This window comes from Ovis aries, chromosome 23, assembly GCF_016772045.2.
Source record: "Ovis aries strain OAR_USU_Benz2616 breed Rambouillet chromosome 23, ARS-UI_Ramb_v3.0, whole genome shotgun sequence".
Lineage (NCBI taxonomy): Eukaryota > Metazoa > Chordata > Mammalia > Artiodactyla > Bovidae > Ovis > Ovis aries.
This window is the reverse complement of record NC_056076.1, coordinates 31,763,085-31,784,116: the sequence shown is the minus strand read 5'-3', so window position 1 is coordinate 31,784,116 and position 21,032 is coordinate 31,763,085. Positions and strand designations below refer to the sequence as shown.

Sequence of the window (21,032 nt, the reverse complement as noted above, 5' to 3'; positions counted from 1 at the left end):
ACAAACAGTACTCCTGTCATCCTGGGTGCCCTTGCTCTTCCACTCCGTTCCCACATCTCAAAATAGCACAATGTCCTGTGCCCAGTGAACAGGCTTGCTGGTCACCTTGTTTAATGTTAACTCATCTAATTCACACAGAATCCTCAAATTTTGACAAGTTTTCTGCAAGGAAACTGCGGGATGTTAACAGGTGAGCACAAGTAATCAATGAAAAAATGGTGAGTCTAGCCTTTCCACTCCAAGTAAAAGCTCTTTGTCAGCCACTGAAGGAAGAGGGAGAAGATATTAATACAAACAATTTAATCAGATGTGACCAAAAGTTGGCAAAACAAAATTGAGATGATCAGGAAAGCTATCTGAAATATGGGCTGATAGACATCATTGATAATTATGAACCTCAGCAAGAAGTGTAATAACATTATGTTTTCTCTTTGTGGTTTTCTGAGATAGCTCTATTAGCTCTCACAACCATTAAAATAAATTGTCAAAATAAATGAACCTATATCAGAACTTCAAAACAACATACATACATTTTTAAAATCTATTTCATTTTCACCTCATTTTTCAATTTCTATTTTTCAAGTGTTGTATCATACACGTATCTATGTAATATATTGATAAATACATATTTTGAAGATGTATCCTATATATGTTTAATAAAAAATATTGGAAACTACTGGTCTGAAAAATAAGAAGCACGTGGAGAAGGGGCTGGGGAATGTGAAAAGTGTTAATTGCTGAGTCATGTCTGACTCTTTGCCACCCCATGGACTGTAGCCTGCCAGACTCCTCTGACCATGGGATTCTCCAGGCAAGAATACTGGAGTGGGTTGCCATTCCCTTCTCCAGGGGATTTTCCCAGCCCAGGAATCAAACCCATGTCTTCTGCATTGCAGGCAGATTCTTTACCATCTGAGCCACCATGGAAACCCAATCTGTAGAGGCCACAAATTGCATTTGGGGGACTTAGAAGGATCTGAAGAAAGAATGAAGTAGGCTAAAAAACACTAAGGAAATATTCTGGGTAGGAAACAAGAAATTGATCAAAACAGAGGATAATAGGAAAAATATATACAATGCCTTAAGCCTAATTAATATATAAACAGATAATTAATTAATATGTAGTGAACAATAACAAAGCACGAATAATGAATTAATAAAGAAATCAATGTTGAAATATGCAAACCAAAGGCATAATGCCTTAAGCCTAATTAATATAAGCTAAAGCGTTAAAATATCATATTTATTTCATTTAACTTATTTCAACTAATGATTTGAAAAGGAAAACAGCAAAACAAAGTTCTAAAAACAGTTTCAATATGCTTCTGCGAAAACTATGCTTCATTCCATAAAACTTTCCTTTTCCTTATTCCAAGTGCAAACCAAACTTGCTGTTGAGTACTTGATCGTCAAGTGAAACCAATCAGTATTTAAATTCCCACAACTATATAACACATGTTCAATCACTTTCACTTTTTCTTTAAATTCTTTAGTTAAAAAAAAAAAACAACCCAGTCTAAAAGTCTTCAGTTCACAAAATCTATGTGAAGCTTCCAAGAAGTCTCATAACTCTTAAAATCAAATTAAGTGAACATGCTATTTTATACTGACGTGGTGTCCAATCATTGGTTCAGTGACTCTTCCTCAAAACTGTGAACCCGTACAATACCAATATTGGTAAAGGACTCACAAATCTGGCTAGGGTTAATAAATGTAATCTACAAATATGTTCTCCGAAACTACAACCACAAACCTCTACCTACCCCTCTCACCAGTAGTATGGTGGGCCAGAGGGTTAAGAACTAACACAACCACAACCACTCACAAATCTGGCTAGGGTTAATAAATGTAATCTACAAATATGTTCTCCGAAACTACAACCACAAACCTCTACCTACCCCTCTCACCAGTAGTATGGTGGGCCAGAGGGTTAAGAACTAACACAGTGCTGTTCAGCTTTTCTGCATTTGCACCCAGGCAATTCACATTAATGATGTCAAAGAACACTTCACAGACAACTCAAGTTTGCAAATTAGCAGGAGAGAAGAGAAAAATGACTCAGAACAACAAGCGTACAGTATTACCAAATGCACTTTACACATTTATCCTGTTAAGTGTAGCTTAGTTCTGACAGTTTACAATGCTGGTTCTTACTCAGTTTTGTAAGCATAATAAAGTCTCCATAATCTCAGCCTTCCCCCCCCCCCCCCCGCCCCCCAGCACCCTGCTATTAAATCTTTGTTGAGAAGTGTGATGAGACCCCTCTGGCTTCCAGCCCTCCCTACCCCCTGAGGGAATTGGCAAGAAATGATAGGGTTTGTGGATTAGGAAAATGAGAGGTTCTCTGTGCTTTTCCTTCTTTAAATATATATTTTGATAATCTGTCTTCTGCATCAGAGAGTCCCAGCAGCATTAGTGCTGATTCCCCTCCCTTCCCAGCCTCCAGGAAAAACAGAGCACGGCTGGGTCGAGACAGGTGCCTTCCAACTACTGCTTCAGCTGAAGAGCGGGGTTTAATTTTTCCACCTTTCCCCTATACCTTCAAGCAGGGATGAGATAAGATTTATTTGTACATCTTGGATTGCAGACTAGAGGGCAATTGCCTTGGGAGACAAAAAAGAAGGCCATCCTGTCCCTCATCATCCTAAGGGACCGCTCCGCTGCTTCCTGGGCCAGATGCTTATCCAGAACAGCACTCACCTTCCGGAATCCCCCTCAGCGACGAACCGCATGAACTGTGTGTGTGATCCCTGAGATCTCTGCGCCCCTGCGGGTCTACTGTCTGTGAGTTCAGTCCAGGCCACCGGTGCCTACTCATAACTGACCTGGGGCATAACTGATGCCTGAGCTGACTTTCAAACCTGAGTCTAAAATGGATCATCCTGGTCCATATTTGACCTTCATCTCCCAAGGCCAGGTCTAGTCTAGGCCCACCTGGCAAGTCTGTACCAGGATTTCAAAACTTTCAGTTTGGAGCGAGTCAGTTTTCACCTTGGCAGGCTCCCCCTTGGGGAGGACAGTCACCAAAGAACTGATCTCAAGTTACCACAAGCACTCAGTTCAGGATGGGAATCTCATGGCAGGGTTTCTCCCAGTTCAGGGTGAAACTACCCTGACTAACTCCCATAGGTGTCAGACCACAGAATACCTCTGCTTTCTGTTACTATGCAAATCAGCAAGTTTTAAGACTTTTCTCTCCCAAACTACTCAATAGCTAACTCTCCTATACACTTCCAGGTGTCCTCTCCTTCATACAAACTGTTCACCGAAAAGTTTTCAGGCTCTGATCTAGATGGATGTGACCACACACATAAGTAAAGACTTCAAGATTAACAGAAGGGAAGCCAAAAGGAGTAAAGAAGAAAGCTGAGAAAACAGCAAGAGACTATAACACAGCCAGAGAGAAAAAAAGAGGGGATATATAAAGACAACAAGGAAATGAAGAGTCTTGAAATAAGGATAGGAAGCAAAGGAAAATTAACAAAGATACAAATGAGACTACATGAAATTAAAAGGAAAAAAAAAGTGAAAAAGCAAAGAGTAAAATTAAAGGGGAAAAAACCCCACAAATACTAGACTAACATTTTGTCCTCTAGAAAAAAGAAGAAGCACCAAGAGTTAATTCAAGCAGCAGGAAACTAAATTAGGAAGAGTAGGACCTTCCAACTTAGAGTAAAAGGTTTTAATCAAGGAAGAAGGGAAAAGCACCATATTACTTTTTTAATTAAAATGCTACCAGTGTCTTTAATCTTTTCCAGATTAGACTGAAGGGTGTGCATGCATGCGTTCATGCTGAGCTCCTTCAGTTGTGTCTGACTCTTGGTGACCCCATGGACTGTAGCCTGCCAGGCTCCTCTGTCCATGGAATTCTCCAGGTGAGAATACTGCAGTAGAGAGCCACGCCCTCCTCCAGGGAATCTTCCCAACCCAGGGATCAAACCTGCATCTTTTATGTCTCCCACACTGGCAGGCGGATTCTCTACTGGTAGTGTCACTTGGGAAGCCCAGACTGAAGGGTACCCTGAGTCAACTCAACTCAAGTTTGAGCTCGAACACTTTCAGTTCAATTCGGTTCAGTTGCTCAGTCCTGTCTAACTCTTTGCGACCCCAACTGAACTGAACTGAAAGTGTTCGAGTTCAAACTTGAGTTGAGCACAGACTGAAGGGTACCCTTAGTCAACCCAAATTTGAACTCTAACACTTCAAACAAATGTAAATCATTCCTAATTTTGTTCCTCACCCTTTTGTTCTCTCCCTGATCTTCCATTTCTGCTTTTTCCTCATCAGTCTACCACCCTCCCTAACAAATCACCCTGAACATCAATAAATAGGACCAAGGCCCACCGGCTTTACCTCTTCTGAAATATTTCATTAAATCACACATACACCTCTGTTTTCCTTCCTTCGTTTAAAATGTTGTGGGATAAAATGATGTGAGCATAGACTAGAATTTTAAGATTTTAGAAAGCTTAAGATTTAAACAAACCAAATATTTTATTAGGATATGAGATTTTTGAAGAATAAGAATTTCTAACCCATAGGTATTATCTTCACCATACCATGTGCTGAAAAAATCAGCATTTTCTGCACTGATATTAAAGTTGTATAATATATAAACAAATATATTACTGCATACAATATATAAGGTTATTCAGGAATAATTTTTTTGCTTCTATTCTATTTCATAGAGCTGGACATAAAGATAATTCCATGGTAGGAATTCAATAAAAGGTAAACACTAAATAGAATTTGAAGGCTTTTCTTTTTTAATATTGAATTTTAAATTTAATCTTTCACACGAGAGAGACACTATTCTCACCTAAGGTAAGATTTCTTGCTGGCATAGTTTAAATTGGCCATATCAGTTGCATTCCCATGTCTTCACCCTAATGTTAGTGTTGATTCCACAGAAGTAGAGCTTCCCTTTAAAGCTATTCCACTGAAAATAGAATCATATTAACTGTGCACTTAATGGGATTTTCCAAAAATTATGCATTCTGAGGAGAAAATGCACTAAATGAAGTCAATTAAGTGTACATGAGTTAGAAAATGCAAATAAATCCACAAAGAATACCTATACACACCCAACAGAATGCTTAACTTGAAAAGGCAAGCAAAACAAATGTTATCAAGGACACACAACTTGAACTCTCAGACAATGCTGGTGAAAAGTGTAAAATGGTGCAACCACTTGTGATAAAGATTTGGAAGTTTTTCACATAGTTAAATATACCCTACCCTGTGATCCAGCAATTCTACTCCTACTTAACTCAAGAGAAATAAAACATATGTCCACAAAAAAGACCTGCATAGGAAGGTTCACAACAACTTTATTTATGATAACCAAAAACTAAAATAACCAAAATGTCTAGCAATAGGAGAATGGAAAACAAATGATGATACATTAATAGGCTGGAATACTACACAGCAATAAAAAAGAACAAACTTCATATACATACAAGAATAAATCTTACAGATAGTACGCTGAACAAAAGAAACCAGACACAAAATAAAGAGTACACACTGTGTGTGCTTATTAGAAGTTCTAGAAGAGGCAGAACAAACCTGCAGTTAAAAACTTAAAAGCTAGTTACTTTTGCTGGAGCATTACTGATTGGAAAAGAGTCAAGAGAAGAGAAATTTCTAGGAAATTATCTTAAGAGGGATATGGGTCACATGGGTATATGTATTTTATCAAAACTCATCAAATGGTACCCTGAGGACTTATAAATTTCACTCTATATAGATTTTATATTATAAATTATAGCATTACTAACTATAAACAACTATTAAACTCTAGTCAGTTGGCCTGCTTATCCTGATGATATGAGTAAGCAATTTTTAAACTACTTACTGTGTGTTCTAGACTCAGCAATTGAGTACATATATTGAGGATAATGGAAGTTAGGTGGCTCACTACTCGAGAAGGCAGTAACAAACACAGAAAAAAGATTGGGATGTTCCACAAGTGCTAGATTGAAATGATGGGTATCAGTAGAAACATGTGGTTCTTGTTAGAGACAGAAAAATACAAATATGTGTATATATTTGTATATATGTACATTTTATAAGCTAAATACAGTTTATAAATACAGGTATTTTACTAAGGTATTATAATACAGGTATTATACTAAGTGCTAAGTCACTTCAGTCCTGTCTAACTTTTTGCAGCCCTATGGACTGTAGCCCACCAGGCTCCTCTTATTCATGGGATTCTCCAAGCAAGAATATTGGAGTGAGTGGTCATGCCTTCCTCCAGGGGACTGAAACCACATCTGTTGTCTCCTGCTTTGGCAAGCAGGTTCTTTAACATTAGCACCACTTGGGAAACTCATTATACCAAATACACATATATATTTCCTAATTCTATCTGCTGAGATGGTTTATAACCAATGATATATCTTTATCAATGAGCACACATAGTGTCCATATCTTGATTTCTAAATACCTCTGTCCTCTTGAAGGAAACAGGGCTCCTTGAACAGAAGATTGATTAGGAGTTGAACATAAAAAGGAGCCTAGAGCATCTGACTGAAGGAGAAACTGAATCTATCCTCAAATAAAGACAGAGACATATTAAGCTGACACAGGATCCAGTTCGAAGGGAATCTGAGTTGAAATTGAAATTGAGTTGAAATCTGACTCAAATTTCAGTGAATCTGAGCAAGTGACGATAGTAATGAATTATGACCCATGAAAGAAAATAAAAATCCAAATGCCCATGGTGATATGAACACAAAAATCAATGAATGAATAAGAAATTGTAGTTGAAGGCCAACAAACAAATGCAAAAAATATAAAGCTAAAGTGGATATTTCATGAGAATGAAAATATTTACATAGTGTCAAAGTGAAAGTTGCTCAGTCCTGTCTGACTCTTTGCAACCCTATGGACTGTAGCTTGCCAGGCTCCTCAGTCCATGGAATTCTCCAGGCCAGAGTACTGGAGTGGGTAGCCATCTCTTCTCCAGGAGATCTTCCTGACCCAGGAATTGAACCAGGGTCACCTGCATTGCAGGTGAATTCTTTACCAGCTTAGCTACCAGGGAAGCTCCAAAGTTTCTTCCCACAAATTACTTATTGTATTTACCAGGGGAAAACAACTTTTGAACACTGGAGAAAGTTGGCGTCCACCACTTAAAACAAGTATTCATTGTTAACCCCAACAACACTGGTAAAAATGAACATCCAGATACTTCCTGACACGATTAACTGAGAAGGGCTCAACATCACTTTGGTGGTATTCCTGCCATGGAAGTATGTCCGACTCTTAGCTGCTCAGTCCTGTCTGACTCTGCAACTCCATGGACTGTATCCCACCAGGCTCCTCTGTCCAGGAATTTTCCAAGCAAGAATACTGGAGTGAATAGTCATTCCCTTCTCCAGGGATCAAACCTGGGTCTCCAGCATTGCAGGCAGATTCTTTACTGTCTGAGCAACCAGGGAAGCCCCATGGAAGTATAGAAGCTGAATATAACCATAAGAAAACATCAAACAAACCCAATTATACATAGGCATTTTATAAAATGCTGGGAGTTACTGTCAAAAAGTGAGATCATTTCAGGTGAAAGGAGAAGAGACATGACAATTAAAAGTTATGCACGGTCCTGAATCCCAGAGGAGAAAAAGCAAACAACAGACAAAAACCTCTAAATGACATTATTGGGACAACCGTTGAAATTTACATATTGGTTATGGATTAGATCACAGTATTCTGTGTTAAATGTGAACTTCCCTCATTTTAAGTAAGTGTGCTGTAGTCATGTAAGAGAATGTATTTATTCTTAGGAAGTACACAGGATATATTTAGAAGGGTGTGAAGTCTCCAGCCTTCTCTCAAATGACTAAGAAAAAAAATTAACGAGACAATGACAGAGCAAAGAGGGTAAAATACAAACAACGTGTGAATCAGATAAGTGGTAAATGAGAGTCACATATAATATTTTTGCAATTTTTCTATAAGTTTGGAATTATATCAAAAGTTATCAAAACCCTAAAAAAATATGTACACAGTCAATGTTTATATAAGCTTCATAGATTTTCAAACTTACATTCCAAAAAAATGATAATAGGTTTTCTGAAAGAAAGAAGACTCTAATAAACATGCTCACTGCAATCCCTTTTTGAAAAGCAACAGTGCACTTCAATAAAGAAGGCTTTTTAATTGGATTTAATCCAATATTTCCATAATAATCTGTTCAGGAAACCTGGTTAAAATGGAACACCTATTAAAATCTTGCAAAATTATCAACATTCTGTGGAAAACAGTTGCAGAACCACTTGTCTAATAAATACATTTCCTACACATGGTTAGTTGAAGAAAGATTTGTGCTAGGAAAATAAGAGAACGAGACCTACAGACACACACACATACACACCGGGGCAATGTCAGCATCAAATAATAAGAGAATGACACGAATATAAAAGAGATGTCTATATAAAATGTCCCTCCAACCTTGTATAGCATGTTCCTGCAGGATATATTTTTAAAGAGAGTATAACTTTGGTAACCGAGTTTTACTTTTATCCAACCATTAACTTGAACACGTCCTGTTTCCTGTCATTTTAAATCTGATTTTTACCATGAAACGTAGAGGAGAATAGTTGCCATGACTTAAGTGAGCACCTTCTGTGGGCCAGGCACTGTGCAAGGCTTACAGAATAGAGTGATGAACAAGACAGAATTCCCGCCACCCATGAGCTTCCAGTCTAATGAGGGAGATGGAAAAGTTAACACATGCATTGAACACTGTGATATTCATGACTAAGCATCAGGCTTTACAGGGCAAAAAAGGCACTAAACTCAGCAAAGCGTGACTGATGAGGAAAAGTTTTCTTAAGCAGACGTTTAAACTAAATGAAATTCATGCATGCTAAACTTCTGGGAAAACATACTCAGAAGGCATTTTTAAACTTTATCTTAGCCACCCCATGTTAGGGTCTCCATCTACATAGTTTAAAAGACTATATCACTGTTGCTTTTTAAAAAGGAAACGAAAACATATCCATTAGCTATCAAAATCTAGGTATACTTCAAAATCTAAGGATGACTGTGGCACTGAATTTGCCATAAACCATTATCTTAGAAGTCTTTCTAAAGCACTTCCAGACTTACCTAGGTACTCAAGTGTGAGAATAAAACAGCTGGAAGACAACAGAAGAGAAAAGAACAAACTGAAAAAAAAAATCTGCAATAGAACAGTGTGAGGAGACAAGAAGTGATAAGTACTGTTTACCTGTCAGCTGACATTGATTGATCTTGTGCTCTGTGATATCGCTCAGTGACCCGAACACCTGGAGGCAGCTGTCACAGCTGTGCACAGCCTCGTCCTCTAGCTCCTCCCCGTCTTCCGGCCTCTTCTTACAGTCTATTGCTTCTCCATCTTCAGTCTTGTCTTCAAGTTTACAGTTGGGGTCTGAAAAAAGAAATCAAGACTGTAAGCATGGGGTTGAAAGGTTCTTTTCAAGTCACTTTTAATCTTGCTACCCAAAACAGAAACACCTTCTCCCTTGAAGCTGCAAAAGGAGGGCTTTATTGCAGATTTTATTTCAAAAGCATCCAAAAATGAGTCTTCCCTAAAATCTGTCAGTTCCTGATGACGGGAGCATCTCTCCTCCAATACGCAGCCCTTTTCCCAACTCCTTTCAAATAATTTGCCACCCTTAAGGTTAACTTTGACATTTTTTTCACAGCCTTTTTTTTTTTTTTTTTTTTGCTTACGAGAGAGATAAATCACTTTTGAAATTAAACAGTCTCCAATGCAGAGAGGAAAAACCACCGTGCTTGAGAATGAATTCCTTTTCTGCTAAATATACTCTTTCACAGGAAATTACCAGAATTAGCCAAAAGTCTAGAATAAGCTAAGCTAATTACCATAGGCACGAAATTGACCTTTACTTATAAACTGGTCAAAACACACAGTCACCTCATTATTTGTTAGACGGCAATAGCAAAATAAGCTCCGCCACACAGCCAAACATTCTTGCAAGCACAAATTCAAGTGTAAATACATTGGTATGTCTCTTGGTTTCCAAATCATGAAAAAACAAAACCAAATATACAAAGAGCAATTACAGATTATAATTGAGTCAACAACTTCAATTGACATTACCAGCCTCAAAGAGCTAAATGGTGGGAAAACTAAAAATAGTTCCATTCTAACTCTAAGAATGACACACGAATAGCAAGAGGGACTAAGACAGTAAAACACGTGACGTTTTCCCTTGCAGCTCAAGAAATACTTTGCGATTTCTTACGCTGTCTTTTGCCTCATTTTAGAGAAGTACACCCAAATATTTTAGTGCCACTGCTCCTCTGTGCAGGAAAGCAGAGGAAAAGAGAGAATGCCTCTTTAGGGAGAATTGGGATAATAAAATCTGTGACTTCGTTTACAGAACATTCATTTCGAACAGCAAAAAGTCCTCCAAAGTCAGAAGTAAATTATGGCTCAAAACAGAGTTTTCAGTGAAATAGTTACAAAAGAATTGTATCAAAGTACCGAAGAAATATGTAATATGTTTTCTGTAGACAGTTTTTTTAATATGGAGGATAAATATTTGAAATATTGCCATCCAGAATTCACAGAATCAAATGAGCCCAGACTTCACTGGAAAGTCAGTGAATGCCATCAGCCCCCTATCTGGCTGTCGAAATTTCTGCCACTCTGCATGCCAGTTACTTCTGCGAACCTGCTTCTACAACTCACAGTGCTGCCCTTTGGCTGGCAGTTGCTCCAAAGCCTTTCTTCACATCTGTAATAAACTTAACTATATCATCACCCTTCAAACGATTCCCAAATGCCCAAATCAACTTGCATTTCAACATGGCGAATGATCTCTTGGGTTCATGAGGCAAAAGCAGAATCCCCAATTCAAAGAGCAAGTAGTTTTTGTTTGCTTTCAAATAAGAACGTCGGGTTCAAGTAAATTGATAATTTGGGTTGATTTTTCATCTGGAAAATTATTATCTCCATACTCTATGCAGTGCCCGTTTCAATATACTGAGTTATAGACTGCTCATCCCTGGGGGAGTAATCACAGGACCTTTTTCATTTGCCCTGTCCTTTGTCCAGCACAGTACTATGTTGGGGTGAGTGCTTAGTAAATAGTATTTAGTGATGATGAGAAGGGAGAGGAGAGAGGGAAAAAGGAGTACATTAAAAAGTCCTTTCCTAGTATTTTTCCTGTGAATGGGAACAGACCAGTTACGTCCAAATTCAAAAGCATCTACATGCTTACATCTTCGACAGCTGATGCAATGTCAAAGCATCGCATTTGCCTTTGCTGGTTTCAAATGTTTCATCTAGTGCTACAGACGCAACAAATAGATAATGGTTCAAAGAGCTCCAACAAGCTCAGACCAAGTGGGTAAAATACTGTCAAATTAGAGCCACTCGGAAAATAAGTCAGTGTCCCCACTATGGGAACTGGCCCCCCACACCCATTCAGCCCTTGGTGGAAGGCAGCAGACGCATACTGAACACTCTCGGTTGTTTAGCATCAGTTTCCAGCTTCTCATAAAACTGACAGCACTCAGGGAAATGTGGGGGCTGGGTCTGAATTTTAATATGATTATTTAAATGCTACGCATCAAGTCTGCAGGCCTGTTTGTTTTTAAATAAGGAGACACTCTGAATACTTTAAGTAGTATGCAGAGAAAATGATAAGAACTTGCCTTCCTTATTATTCAAGAATATGGGCACTTTATACGAATCCAAATCAAACATATCAAACAAATAGGAAAGCCTGCATGATGCTTTAGGTCTTAACAGCTAAGGAGTGACCCCGGTCCATGCTTCTGACACTGTGGCTAGTTATTAAAATGAGGGTCATTTTAAGACTAATAAAAAATGGTTTTGCTTCCACTTCTGCATTTACAGATAGAATCCTTCAGGGACTGAAGTCAGTCAAGCTTATTCACTTCTGCTGCAACTTCAGGATGCAAGCTCCAGCCAACTGGTGAATTTGTTTTTAGGTCACCACTTAAGAGGGACCCTCTGGGGGGTGGGTGCGATTACAGCCTCTGATGCCTTAGTGTAGTATAATGAGCTCCGGAATCTCAGGCTGTCTCCTAACAGTAGATTGTTGTTGTGTGTGTGTGTTTTTTTTTGGCCAACCTCCATGTCCATGAAGAATTTGCTCTTGCCCATTCTAAAGATGAGTTTATTTGTGTTATGAGTTTCCATTCCTAGTGGCGCTAGAAGATTCCAGAAAGCTTACATTGTCAACCATTTCTTTCCCACAGGTGGCTACACTTCAATAATTGCACATGGCCTTAGTTAGGTAGTTTTTATAAAGTCCTTTGAGAGTCAATCATAAAAAATAATTGTATTACTCTGCTAGCCATTCAAACCTCTGACTTCAACCTAAGGGGTTATAAATACAGGGTCCGTGCCTGTGAACACTGCCCCACCCCCAACACCACTGCAGGACGGACAGCTGTTATTCCAACTCTCTGGTTGTACTACAAACCCTCCCAAAGGGCAATAATTTAAAGTACCTGCACATCTCCCCTCCATGCACTACGACTACAAACTCCAGAACAGCTGCAGGCACCATTCTGTCCGCTGCCCTGAAGGAGGCCACCCAAACGTGTTTCATCCATCACACACAACCTCACACGCCCAGCCAACTTTCTGGCTCATCCCTTCGGAAAGGGCCCTATGAGGCACTGGGCTTAACAATGTTTGAACTTGGATAAAGCCTTAATTTTGGAACAAAGACACGATTATTATTATAAAAATAAATGGCAGCTCTCTGTTTTCAATTGTGTTAACATTACTTATAAATGGAAATTTAAAAGAAAGTGTGATTTTTTTCCTCTTATTATGTTCCCTGGCAGGTGGTTTCTTCCTTCTTCTCATCCTCCTCTTCATAAGGGTTGTTATTGCTACAACTTGGTTTAATAAAATTACAACTTTGGGGAAAATGAAAAATTGCACTGGCTTAAAAGTGTTGGAGGCAATAAACCCATGGACTTCAATTAATTTCAAATGTGGGATCAGTTTAAGGCCAACCAGCAGAAATTCTATTCTGTCCATGTAAAAATGAGGTTTCACCACATTTACTTTTTATAACCTATATAAAAGTCAAGTAAAAGTAATGAATATCTAAAAGCCATCTCAGCGGACTGGCAAAGACTATCTGTATTCTTGAAACTCATCCTACATATTTCTCTCTGTGCAACAAGGATCCCAGGCCTGATCAAAGTTAAAAAATGTCAAACCACTGAGAAAACAGCCCAATTTCCAATCCATCTCACTGCCTAGAAATGGACCTCCTTCCAAGCCACTTTTGCATGGAAAAGCACTGGCAAAAGTAAGAAAAACTAAGAGATCATGTGGTTATAATTATTACCAGGCTAGGAATATTTCTGCAGCTCAGTGGTAAAGTAAAACTCTGTCGTTTTCTGCTCCCAATAGTGTCCATCGCAAAACAACTGCCTCATTAAATCTCTGCAGTAAGATTAATATGCCGTAGCCGCACTACATTTATAACTTGGTACTCTATAAAAAGCACATTTAATGGTAAGAGCCAGAGCCTAGATACAAAGTATTACTATAAAAACTTCTGGCAGCGAGTACACAGTGCAGGCCCTCTGTCCTTCTTGCCGGAGATATAAATGAGGCTTTTTCCTGGTGGATTCTAAGCATGAGGCCCTACCTTACAAACCAGTCTGTTTTTATGAGAGTGGCAGAAACACAGGATTCAGAGGATGATGTAAATATGAATGCAAGAAGACTACTTAACAACTAAGACTGGCAAGAGATGAATGAACCCAAAATACTCCACTTACACACACGCAAACTTAAAAACTGGACCATTTCCTAACAGTTTGTTCTCTGGTCATAGCCAGCTTTTCACCAGATTAAACAACCATGGCATGAATTACTCAATCTTAAAGCAACCCACACAGTGCCAGTAAGTTCAAGAAAATACCAGCTAAAATATGCACACTGCCTTAAAAAAAGAACAAGTCTTGGCTTCATGTGAATACCATGACCTCTTGGATCTGAAGCGCCTAAAACTACAAAACACTAGATGTTCAATAAAAACTGAGCTCAACACGACATTATTAGTAGACTAGTAAAAGTATGTTTTTGTTATTTTGGAAAGCTGCCTAAGTTCTCTCTTCCAAGGATATCTTCTGAAAATAAAAAAAATAAAGCATTATAACCCTAGTGTCTTATTTCCAGGAACTCTATGATGAATAAGTCAACAGATAATTTAAACATATGCATTCCACACTCAAATGTCCCCAGGTTGTTATGAATGATGTACCTCAAGTGAACAATAAGCTTGTGCCCCAAATAATGGATTGTCTGATGTTGTTTTTAAAGTTCACATATAGTCACAGTGACTGGTCTTCTAAGATTTACTGAAGTCCCACCCCTAAAAAGTAAAGCAGAGATGACTCTTATTTAGAGCAAACCATGTCTGAAAAGCACTCCTACCCTACATGCCTGTGTACTCAGCTGCTTCAGGTATGCCCAACTCTTTGCGATCCCATGGACTGTAGCCCGCCAGGCTCTTCTGTCCATGGGATTCTCCAGGCAAGAATACTGGAGTGGGTTGCCATTTCCTTCTCCAGGGAATCTTCCCTACCCAGGGATCGAACCCACATCTAATGTATCCCACGCACTGGCATGCATTCTTTACCACTGTGCCACCTGGGAAGCCTCTACAAATGTGCTCAAATTCCATCAACTGGTGTATCCGGATGCTAAGAAGACAGGAAAAGTTACCTTTGGGCTACAAAGAGTTAAAGAGGCGCCTTCCTCCTTTACCAAAGAGTAAAAAAAAAAAAGGGTGGGATCATTATTTTGTGCTTTCTGGGCTCTACATATGCATTCTAACTGGAAGTCCCATAAGATGAGAACAGACTTGGGGAAAATAAATCATCCATTGTTAAAAAATCACAAGCAGGCTCTGATGAAGGAACAGGGCTGTCTGGACCCCACCTGCCTGCTACTCTGCTGCCTCCCCTTTTTCTACTGTCAGGAAAAAGTAAACAAACGAGACAAAAGCAAAAGCCCTCTGAAGTGGCCAAGGATGCACGTGTCCAGACTTTGGCCTCAGCTGGCAGAACAGGGCCCATCGAGGCTGAGACCCGGTGATGACAACAGGTCCAGGGAGCTCAAGGAATCGCGGATACAAATGGGCTCTTCTTACTTTTCCTACAGTGTTTATGTTCTAACCACTCTATTCTCTGAAAGTTGTTAAACTGTTTTAAAGAAAAAAGGGGGGGAAAGAGAGAGAGGGAAAAAAAAAAGACACATTTTCATGTACTTTTCTCTCCTGCCTCTAAAATCTCATATAGAAAGAATTATCTCTATGTTAAAATCACACAGTCGGAGTCTAGAATTTCGGTGGTTTTGCTTGATTGTTCTGCAGGTCTATCACGGTCCTTGAAGTTCAAAGAGAAACATCTCAGATGCTCTATTAGGAAGGGGCACATGCCAAATATGAACGTACTGCCACTCTTCTTTATCCAGTGAAATTCCTCATAGGAGGATGCTGAGTGGGAGGAAATTAGCCTCGGGAGAGGTTAAAACACACACAGAGACACATACACTCTGAAAACTACACACTCACACTTTGGAACCAAATTAAGTTTCTCTTCTTCCAATCAGAATCCTACTCAAATTTCCTTCCTCGACTTCATCCTTATTTATCTTTAACATGAAATTTAGAAGAAAGCAATCATAGCACTCTAATTTTCATAAAGAGTATTTATAAACAGATTCCTGCCTTAATCACTTAAGGTTAGCTAAAGAGGAGCAGCACTGGGCTGTCTTAATTTGAGTGACTGTGGCTGTCTTGTTGCACCTTCAGCAAACAAACATTTACTGAGCATCCACATAGTAAGAGGCATTTGGCTAAGGCTCTGGGCTTCCCAGGTGGTGCTAGTGGTAAAGAACCTGCCTGTCAATGCAGGAGACATAAGGGACGCGGGTTTGATTCCTGGGTGGGGAAGTTCCTCTGGAGGATGGCACAGAAACCCACTCCAGTGTTCTTGACGGAGAATCCGATGGAAAGAGGAGTGGTCCATAGAGCAGCAAAGAGTCAGACACGACTGAAGCAACTCAGTTCGTGCACGCACACGCACCGGAGATGCAACGTCTAAGACCTGGTCCTTGTCCTAAGGAGCTTAAAATCTTCTGCAGAGCTTCCCAACCAGTGGGTCAAAAGGGGGTTCAGGTGTTCAAGGATACTGACTCCACCCTCCAAGTGGCCAGGTTACAGCTAGAGATAATCGGACACTGGCAGGCCAATTGCTTCTCCATTTATCCAAGTGTTTCCTTCAAAACGTTTCATTTTTCTGTGTGTGCCATGACATGAGAAGGGCTGGGAAGCACAGGGGCAGGCAGAGAAAGGGAGGGACGAATAAACCGGTAACTGCAGAAGGCGGTGCTCAGCTGGAGAAGCTTTTCAGTTAGATGGAGCAGCGCAGAAAAATGTTAGCTAAAGAGGAGCAGCGCTGGGCTGTCTTAGAGGGTGAGCAGCACTGAGGACGGGCTTCCCTGGTGGCTCAGCTGGTAAAGAATCCACCTGCAATGCGGGCAATCTGGATTTGACCCCTGGGTTGGAAGATCCTCTAGAGGAGGGCATGGCAACCCACTCCAGTATTCTTGCCTAGAGAATCCCCATGGACAGAGGAGCCTGGTGGGCTACAGTCCATGGGGTTGCAAAGACAGGACTGAGCGACTAAGCACAGCACAGCCCACAGCACAGCGCTGAGGACAAGTGATAGATGGCACTCCAAAAAGAGGAAATGGGGGCCTCCCCTGGTGGTCCAGTGGTTAAGAATCCGCCTTGCAATGTAGGAGGCATTGGTTCAGTTCCTGGTGGAGGAAGTAAGACCTCACATGGCTTGGTGCAACTGAGCCCAGGCCTTAATTGGTGAGTCCATGCAATGCAATGGAATATCCCACACGACACAAGTAAGACCTGATGCAGCCAAATAAATACATAGCTTTCTTTCTTTTTTTTTTTAAAGAGGAAACATATGTAGAGGCAGAGATGCAAAACATGATGCTTTCCAAGAAGCGCAAGCTCTTCTATGCTACTCAAATGAGGGGCTCTGGATAGAATGGAAGAAAATGGGAGCAGTGGCAGAGACGAGGCTGGAAAAATGAGCGGCTCACGAGGGAACTACTGTGGGCTAAATAGTCAGATATTAACCTGGTGCTATGAGAAATCACTGGAGGACTTTAAGGAAAGTGACTGATTTCATGCACATTTTAGAGAGATGCCCCACTGGTGATTAAGAAGAAGGTTTGGAAAGAGACCAGAATTGGAAGCAAAGAGACCAGTATGGTGACTCTGACACAATGCAGGGAAGAAGTCCAGAGAAAGCAAGATAAATCAGTAGCAGAAAGGGTTAACGGGAGGCACCCCAGAAACAGGATCTGGAGGACTTCAGAGGGACTGTGGGCCTAAGAAAAGGGGAGCCGGCTCAGCGACAGCCAGGCCTCAGGCATGGTGGAGCCGGTCCTAGAGATGAACTTGCTGTCCTGGCTTTAAGACAAGTGTATTAACCAAGGCTAATTAAACAGGTGTATGAACCATGGCTTTTTTCACTATCTTCATACCCAGATTTCACCTTTTATCTGTAATCCCAATAAAGCCAACACTGGAGAGAGATTGGACAGAAATACCACAATCACACCAGCTAACTTTTTAATCTAATGGGAGAGATTTGCAAAGACCCGCTGACACTTCCTGGGACTTAAAAGGTCTTTGGTGAGATTCCTTTTACTTTGGTCTTGATTCAAACACACATAAAGCCAAGGGAAAATAAATCCAAAATTTGGCTAAAAACAAAAACAGATACTGATTCTAATAGCTCTCTTTTATTCTCTTTTAGGGGGAGGAAAAAAAAATTAACTCTTAGTTTAAATTACTATGATTCCGCATGTAGCTCATGATCCTTTCTGAAAGACAACGTGATACACTAGACCACTACTGTCAACAATATAAACCCGAGTGAGTCCATTAAAACTTTCACATTAAAAGACTCGGCCCTGGGACTTTCCCTGGTGGTCCACCGGTTAAGAATCCACCCAGCAAAGCAGGAGACATGGATTCGATTCCTGATCAGGGGACTAGGATCCCACATACTGAGAAAAAGAGCAACTAAGCCCACTTGCCCCAACTAGTGAGTCCATGCACCACAACTAGAGTCTGTGCCCGGAAAGGAACCATCCCGCCTGACGCAACAAAAACCTAGAGTGTCGCAACTAAGACCCGAAACAGACAAATAATAAAATAAATAAATAAATATATTTAAAAAAAGAAACAAAAGGCTTAGGCTTCATGTGGAAGAAAATAGAGCAAGAAACCACAAGAATGATAAGTCAGCCTGACAAACACGAGGTGGAAACACTTAAAACGGGTACACAAAATCAAAATCATCTAGCCTAATAGAGAAAAAGATTACCCTGGAAAGGTTTCGTTCCGGTTTTCCCCGAGATGAAGGGTTTTCGGTGATCTCTCCCATGCCTTTTTATTGTTGTTGCTGTTTTGTTTTGTGGGGCTTCTTGGCAAACACCTTTCTTCTCACCAGATTTGAGTCCCTTCCTTCTTCCACTTAGCCTGGTGCCTTCATGTTCAACATTACTGGCTCCCTGGGAAGGGGCTGTAAGTAATATATCTGGAGTATAGTCCCTAACTCCCTACAAAAACCGACAAACAAAACCAACTTCTACATCCCTAAGCTCAATCTTCAACCAAGTCCATGGACCCTTTGTTCCATTTTATATTAGAAAAATATTACATAAAGTTATTGTTAATATCCGGATGCACTGGTCTAATTTTCTATAGCCAAGTGATTTTAAAACTGCTAAAAATCTACTCTGGAGGAAAACAAATTACTTAAAAACACTTATGTGTAGTTTTTAGCACGTAATGACCAGGTATCCTGAAAAATGCTTCTTAGGGCAACTACAACAATAAATGAAACATGTTTGTGAACCTAGGATTCAGACATCTGGATATTTGGGGAAGAGTCTACTTATTTTTTCTTTAAATGTCATCAGTAAGCCTCAGGTATAGGATTAATAGCATAGTGAGGAAGTATTACTCCACCCAGGCAAAGAAAATCTGAAAAGAAAACCTTTATATTCCAGACATCATATTTTCCGATATTTCTCCCAACTGTTCTTATGACTTCAGCTATTTTCTCTAATGCCAATCCAATTGTAACAATATTTCTTAATTGGACACTTAAAGTAAACTATCTCAACAATTACTGAAGCACACTAGCTTAGGGAGAAAGTTTTGTTTTGAACAAGAAACATTAGTTTGCTGCAATGTAACAAGACTCATCTCTAAATTTTGAGATGATAAACTCCAATCTCATTCACAAAAATCAATTCAATATTACCACTCCTTTCTCTTTATTAGTGACTCTGCTTTCACTTTTGTTTTAATTGAGGAAGTTCCTCTTCTTAATTGCAATGATATATTTGAAAGACAGGGAAAGTCGGTTTTGTCTAAAGGTTGTGAGTTAAACACAATATTTGGGGCATTATTATTCCACTAAATGGAATCATATCACCCAGGAACATGAAACATCTTGCTTTTTTTTTTTTTTTTTCCTTTTTCTCCTTCTGAAGGGCCAACTGGTTCTCAAACAAACTGGGGATCAAACTGTCATTAAAATATAGAGTGGAAAATGATTTTTAAAAAACATTTTAAAAGATTTTTTCTTTCCTTTCAAGCTGGCACACAAGTAAGTGGACAGCCCACATTTCTAAGAAATGATCCCATTCAGGAAGATAAGAAAGCAGTTTCTAAAGAACTTCTTCGGTAACTTAATGGCTCAGCAACAAAGAAAGAAGGAAAGAGAAAGACCCTATAAAATAAGGTACATGTTTGTACAATGAAAGATCACAGCAAAAAGTGAGGCTGTGATTTATGGCTTATGAGCTATTACAAAATACAAGAAAATTTATGTGCAACTGGAAAAAGAGAAATTCATTTTGTTCCCCTCTAGTTGGGCTAATAAATTTAAAAATATAGGCAAACCTAAATGTCTAAATTTCCTTCAGCCTGATAAACAAAACAAAAGAAAAGCCACATAACCAAAAATAAACTATAAAAATGGATCATTATTGATTAAGTACCATTTCTGAAACACTTTCCTTAAGGAATTTGAAACAAAGGAAATAAATGAGCATCCTTTTAAAAAACTTTTTAACTGCACTTTTTATTTCCTACAACACAACTACTTATATTTCCCTATGAGTCTAATCAATGTTTTTCTTTAGTTCTAATGCAATCTCTCCAAAAAGCAGATTTTAATAATGTACCTTTTCTTACAGAATGACAACCTTGCCAAATGTGCATTCCATCTGCATGGATCTGCAGACAAGTAATAAAGACACCAGTGTCATTAGCATAATCAATACACAATTTACAGAGCTACCCAGATAGAACTGAAAGTGAACGTGTATGCCATTATCTTAGTAACTATAAATTAATAGTCGCTTGTGGAAATACATTCCCACTTACATAGTTTCAATCCCGATTTGTCAAGAAATAAATATATATACATATATACATATATAGAGACATATTTCAAACGATGATTTATCATCAGACAATCCCCAAATATGCATAAAGTAAAATCAACTAAATCAATCAAACATAGGGCAGAATGGCTGATAAATACCCATAGTTAATCATTTTTTTTACCATATGCTTTAATAAGCAGAATACACACAGACACACACACATATATAAATATAGTAATAAATAGATTTCACTGGAAAAGGAACATGCTCTCAGATGGTGAGCCAGGAGATCGCACCCTATTTTCTTAAAAGAATAATAAGAACACTAAGCACTAATCTTGTCAATTCTACTACTTGCTGCTTGCAATTTTGAAAGTTTATATTTAACCGACATTTTTTTAAATATGTGCCATCTCTAAAACATCATCTCTAAGACATCAGAACTGGCATCATTTCTTCAGGGATGGTAATGGGTCGTGCCCAGTTCCCTCCACAGATGGCATCAATGTCCCAC

The 21,032-nt window shown here is 39.3% G+C and overlaps 1 protein-coding gene across 5 annotated transcripts in view; it reads right to left on the bottom strand.

Annotated features, from left to right (window-relative positions):
* ZNF521 (zinc finger protein 521) overlaps positions 1-21,032 on the bottom strand; it is a 313,099-nt gene that overhangs the window by 272,226 nt on the left and 19,841 nt on the right. For all 5 annotated transcript variants that reach the window (XM_027960759.2, XM_027960761.2, XM_042239543.1 and 2 more), the window contains one exon: positions 9,236-9,415. In XM_027960759.2, coding sequence (XP_027816560.1) covers positions 9,236-9,415 — 180 coding nt within the window. The remainder of the gene's footprint in view (positions 1-9,235; positions 9,416-21,032) is intronic.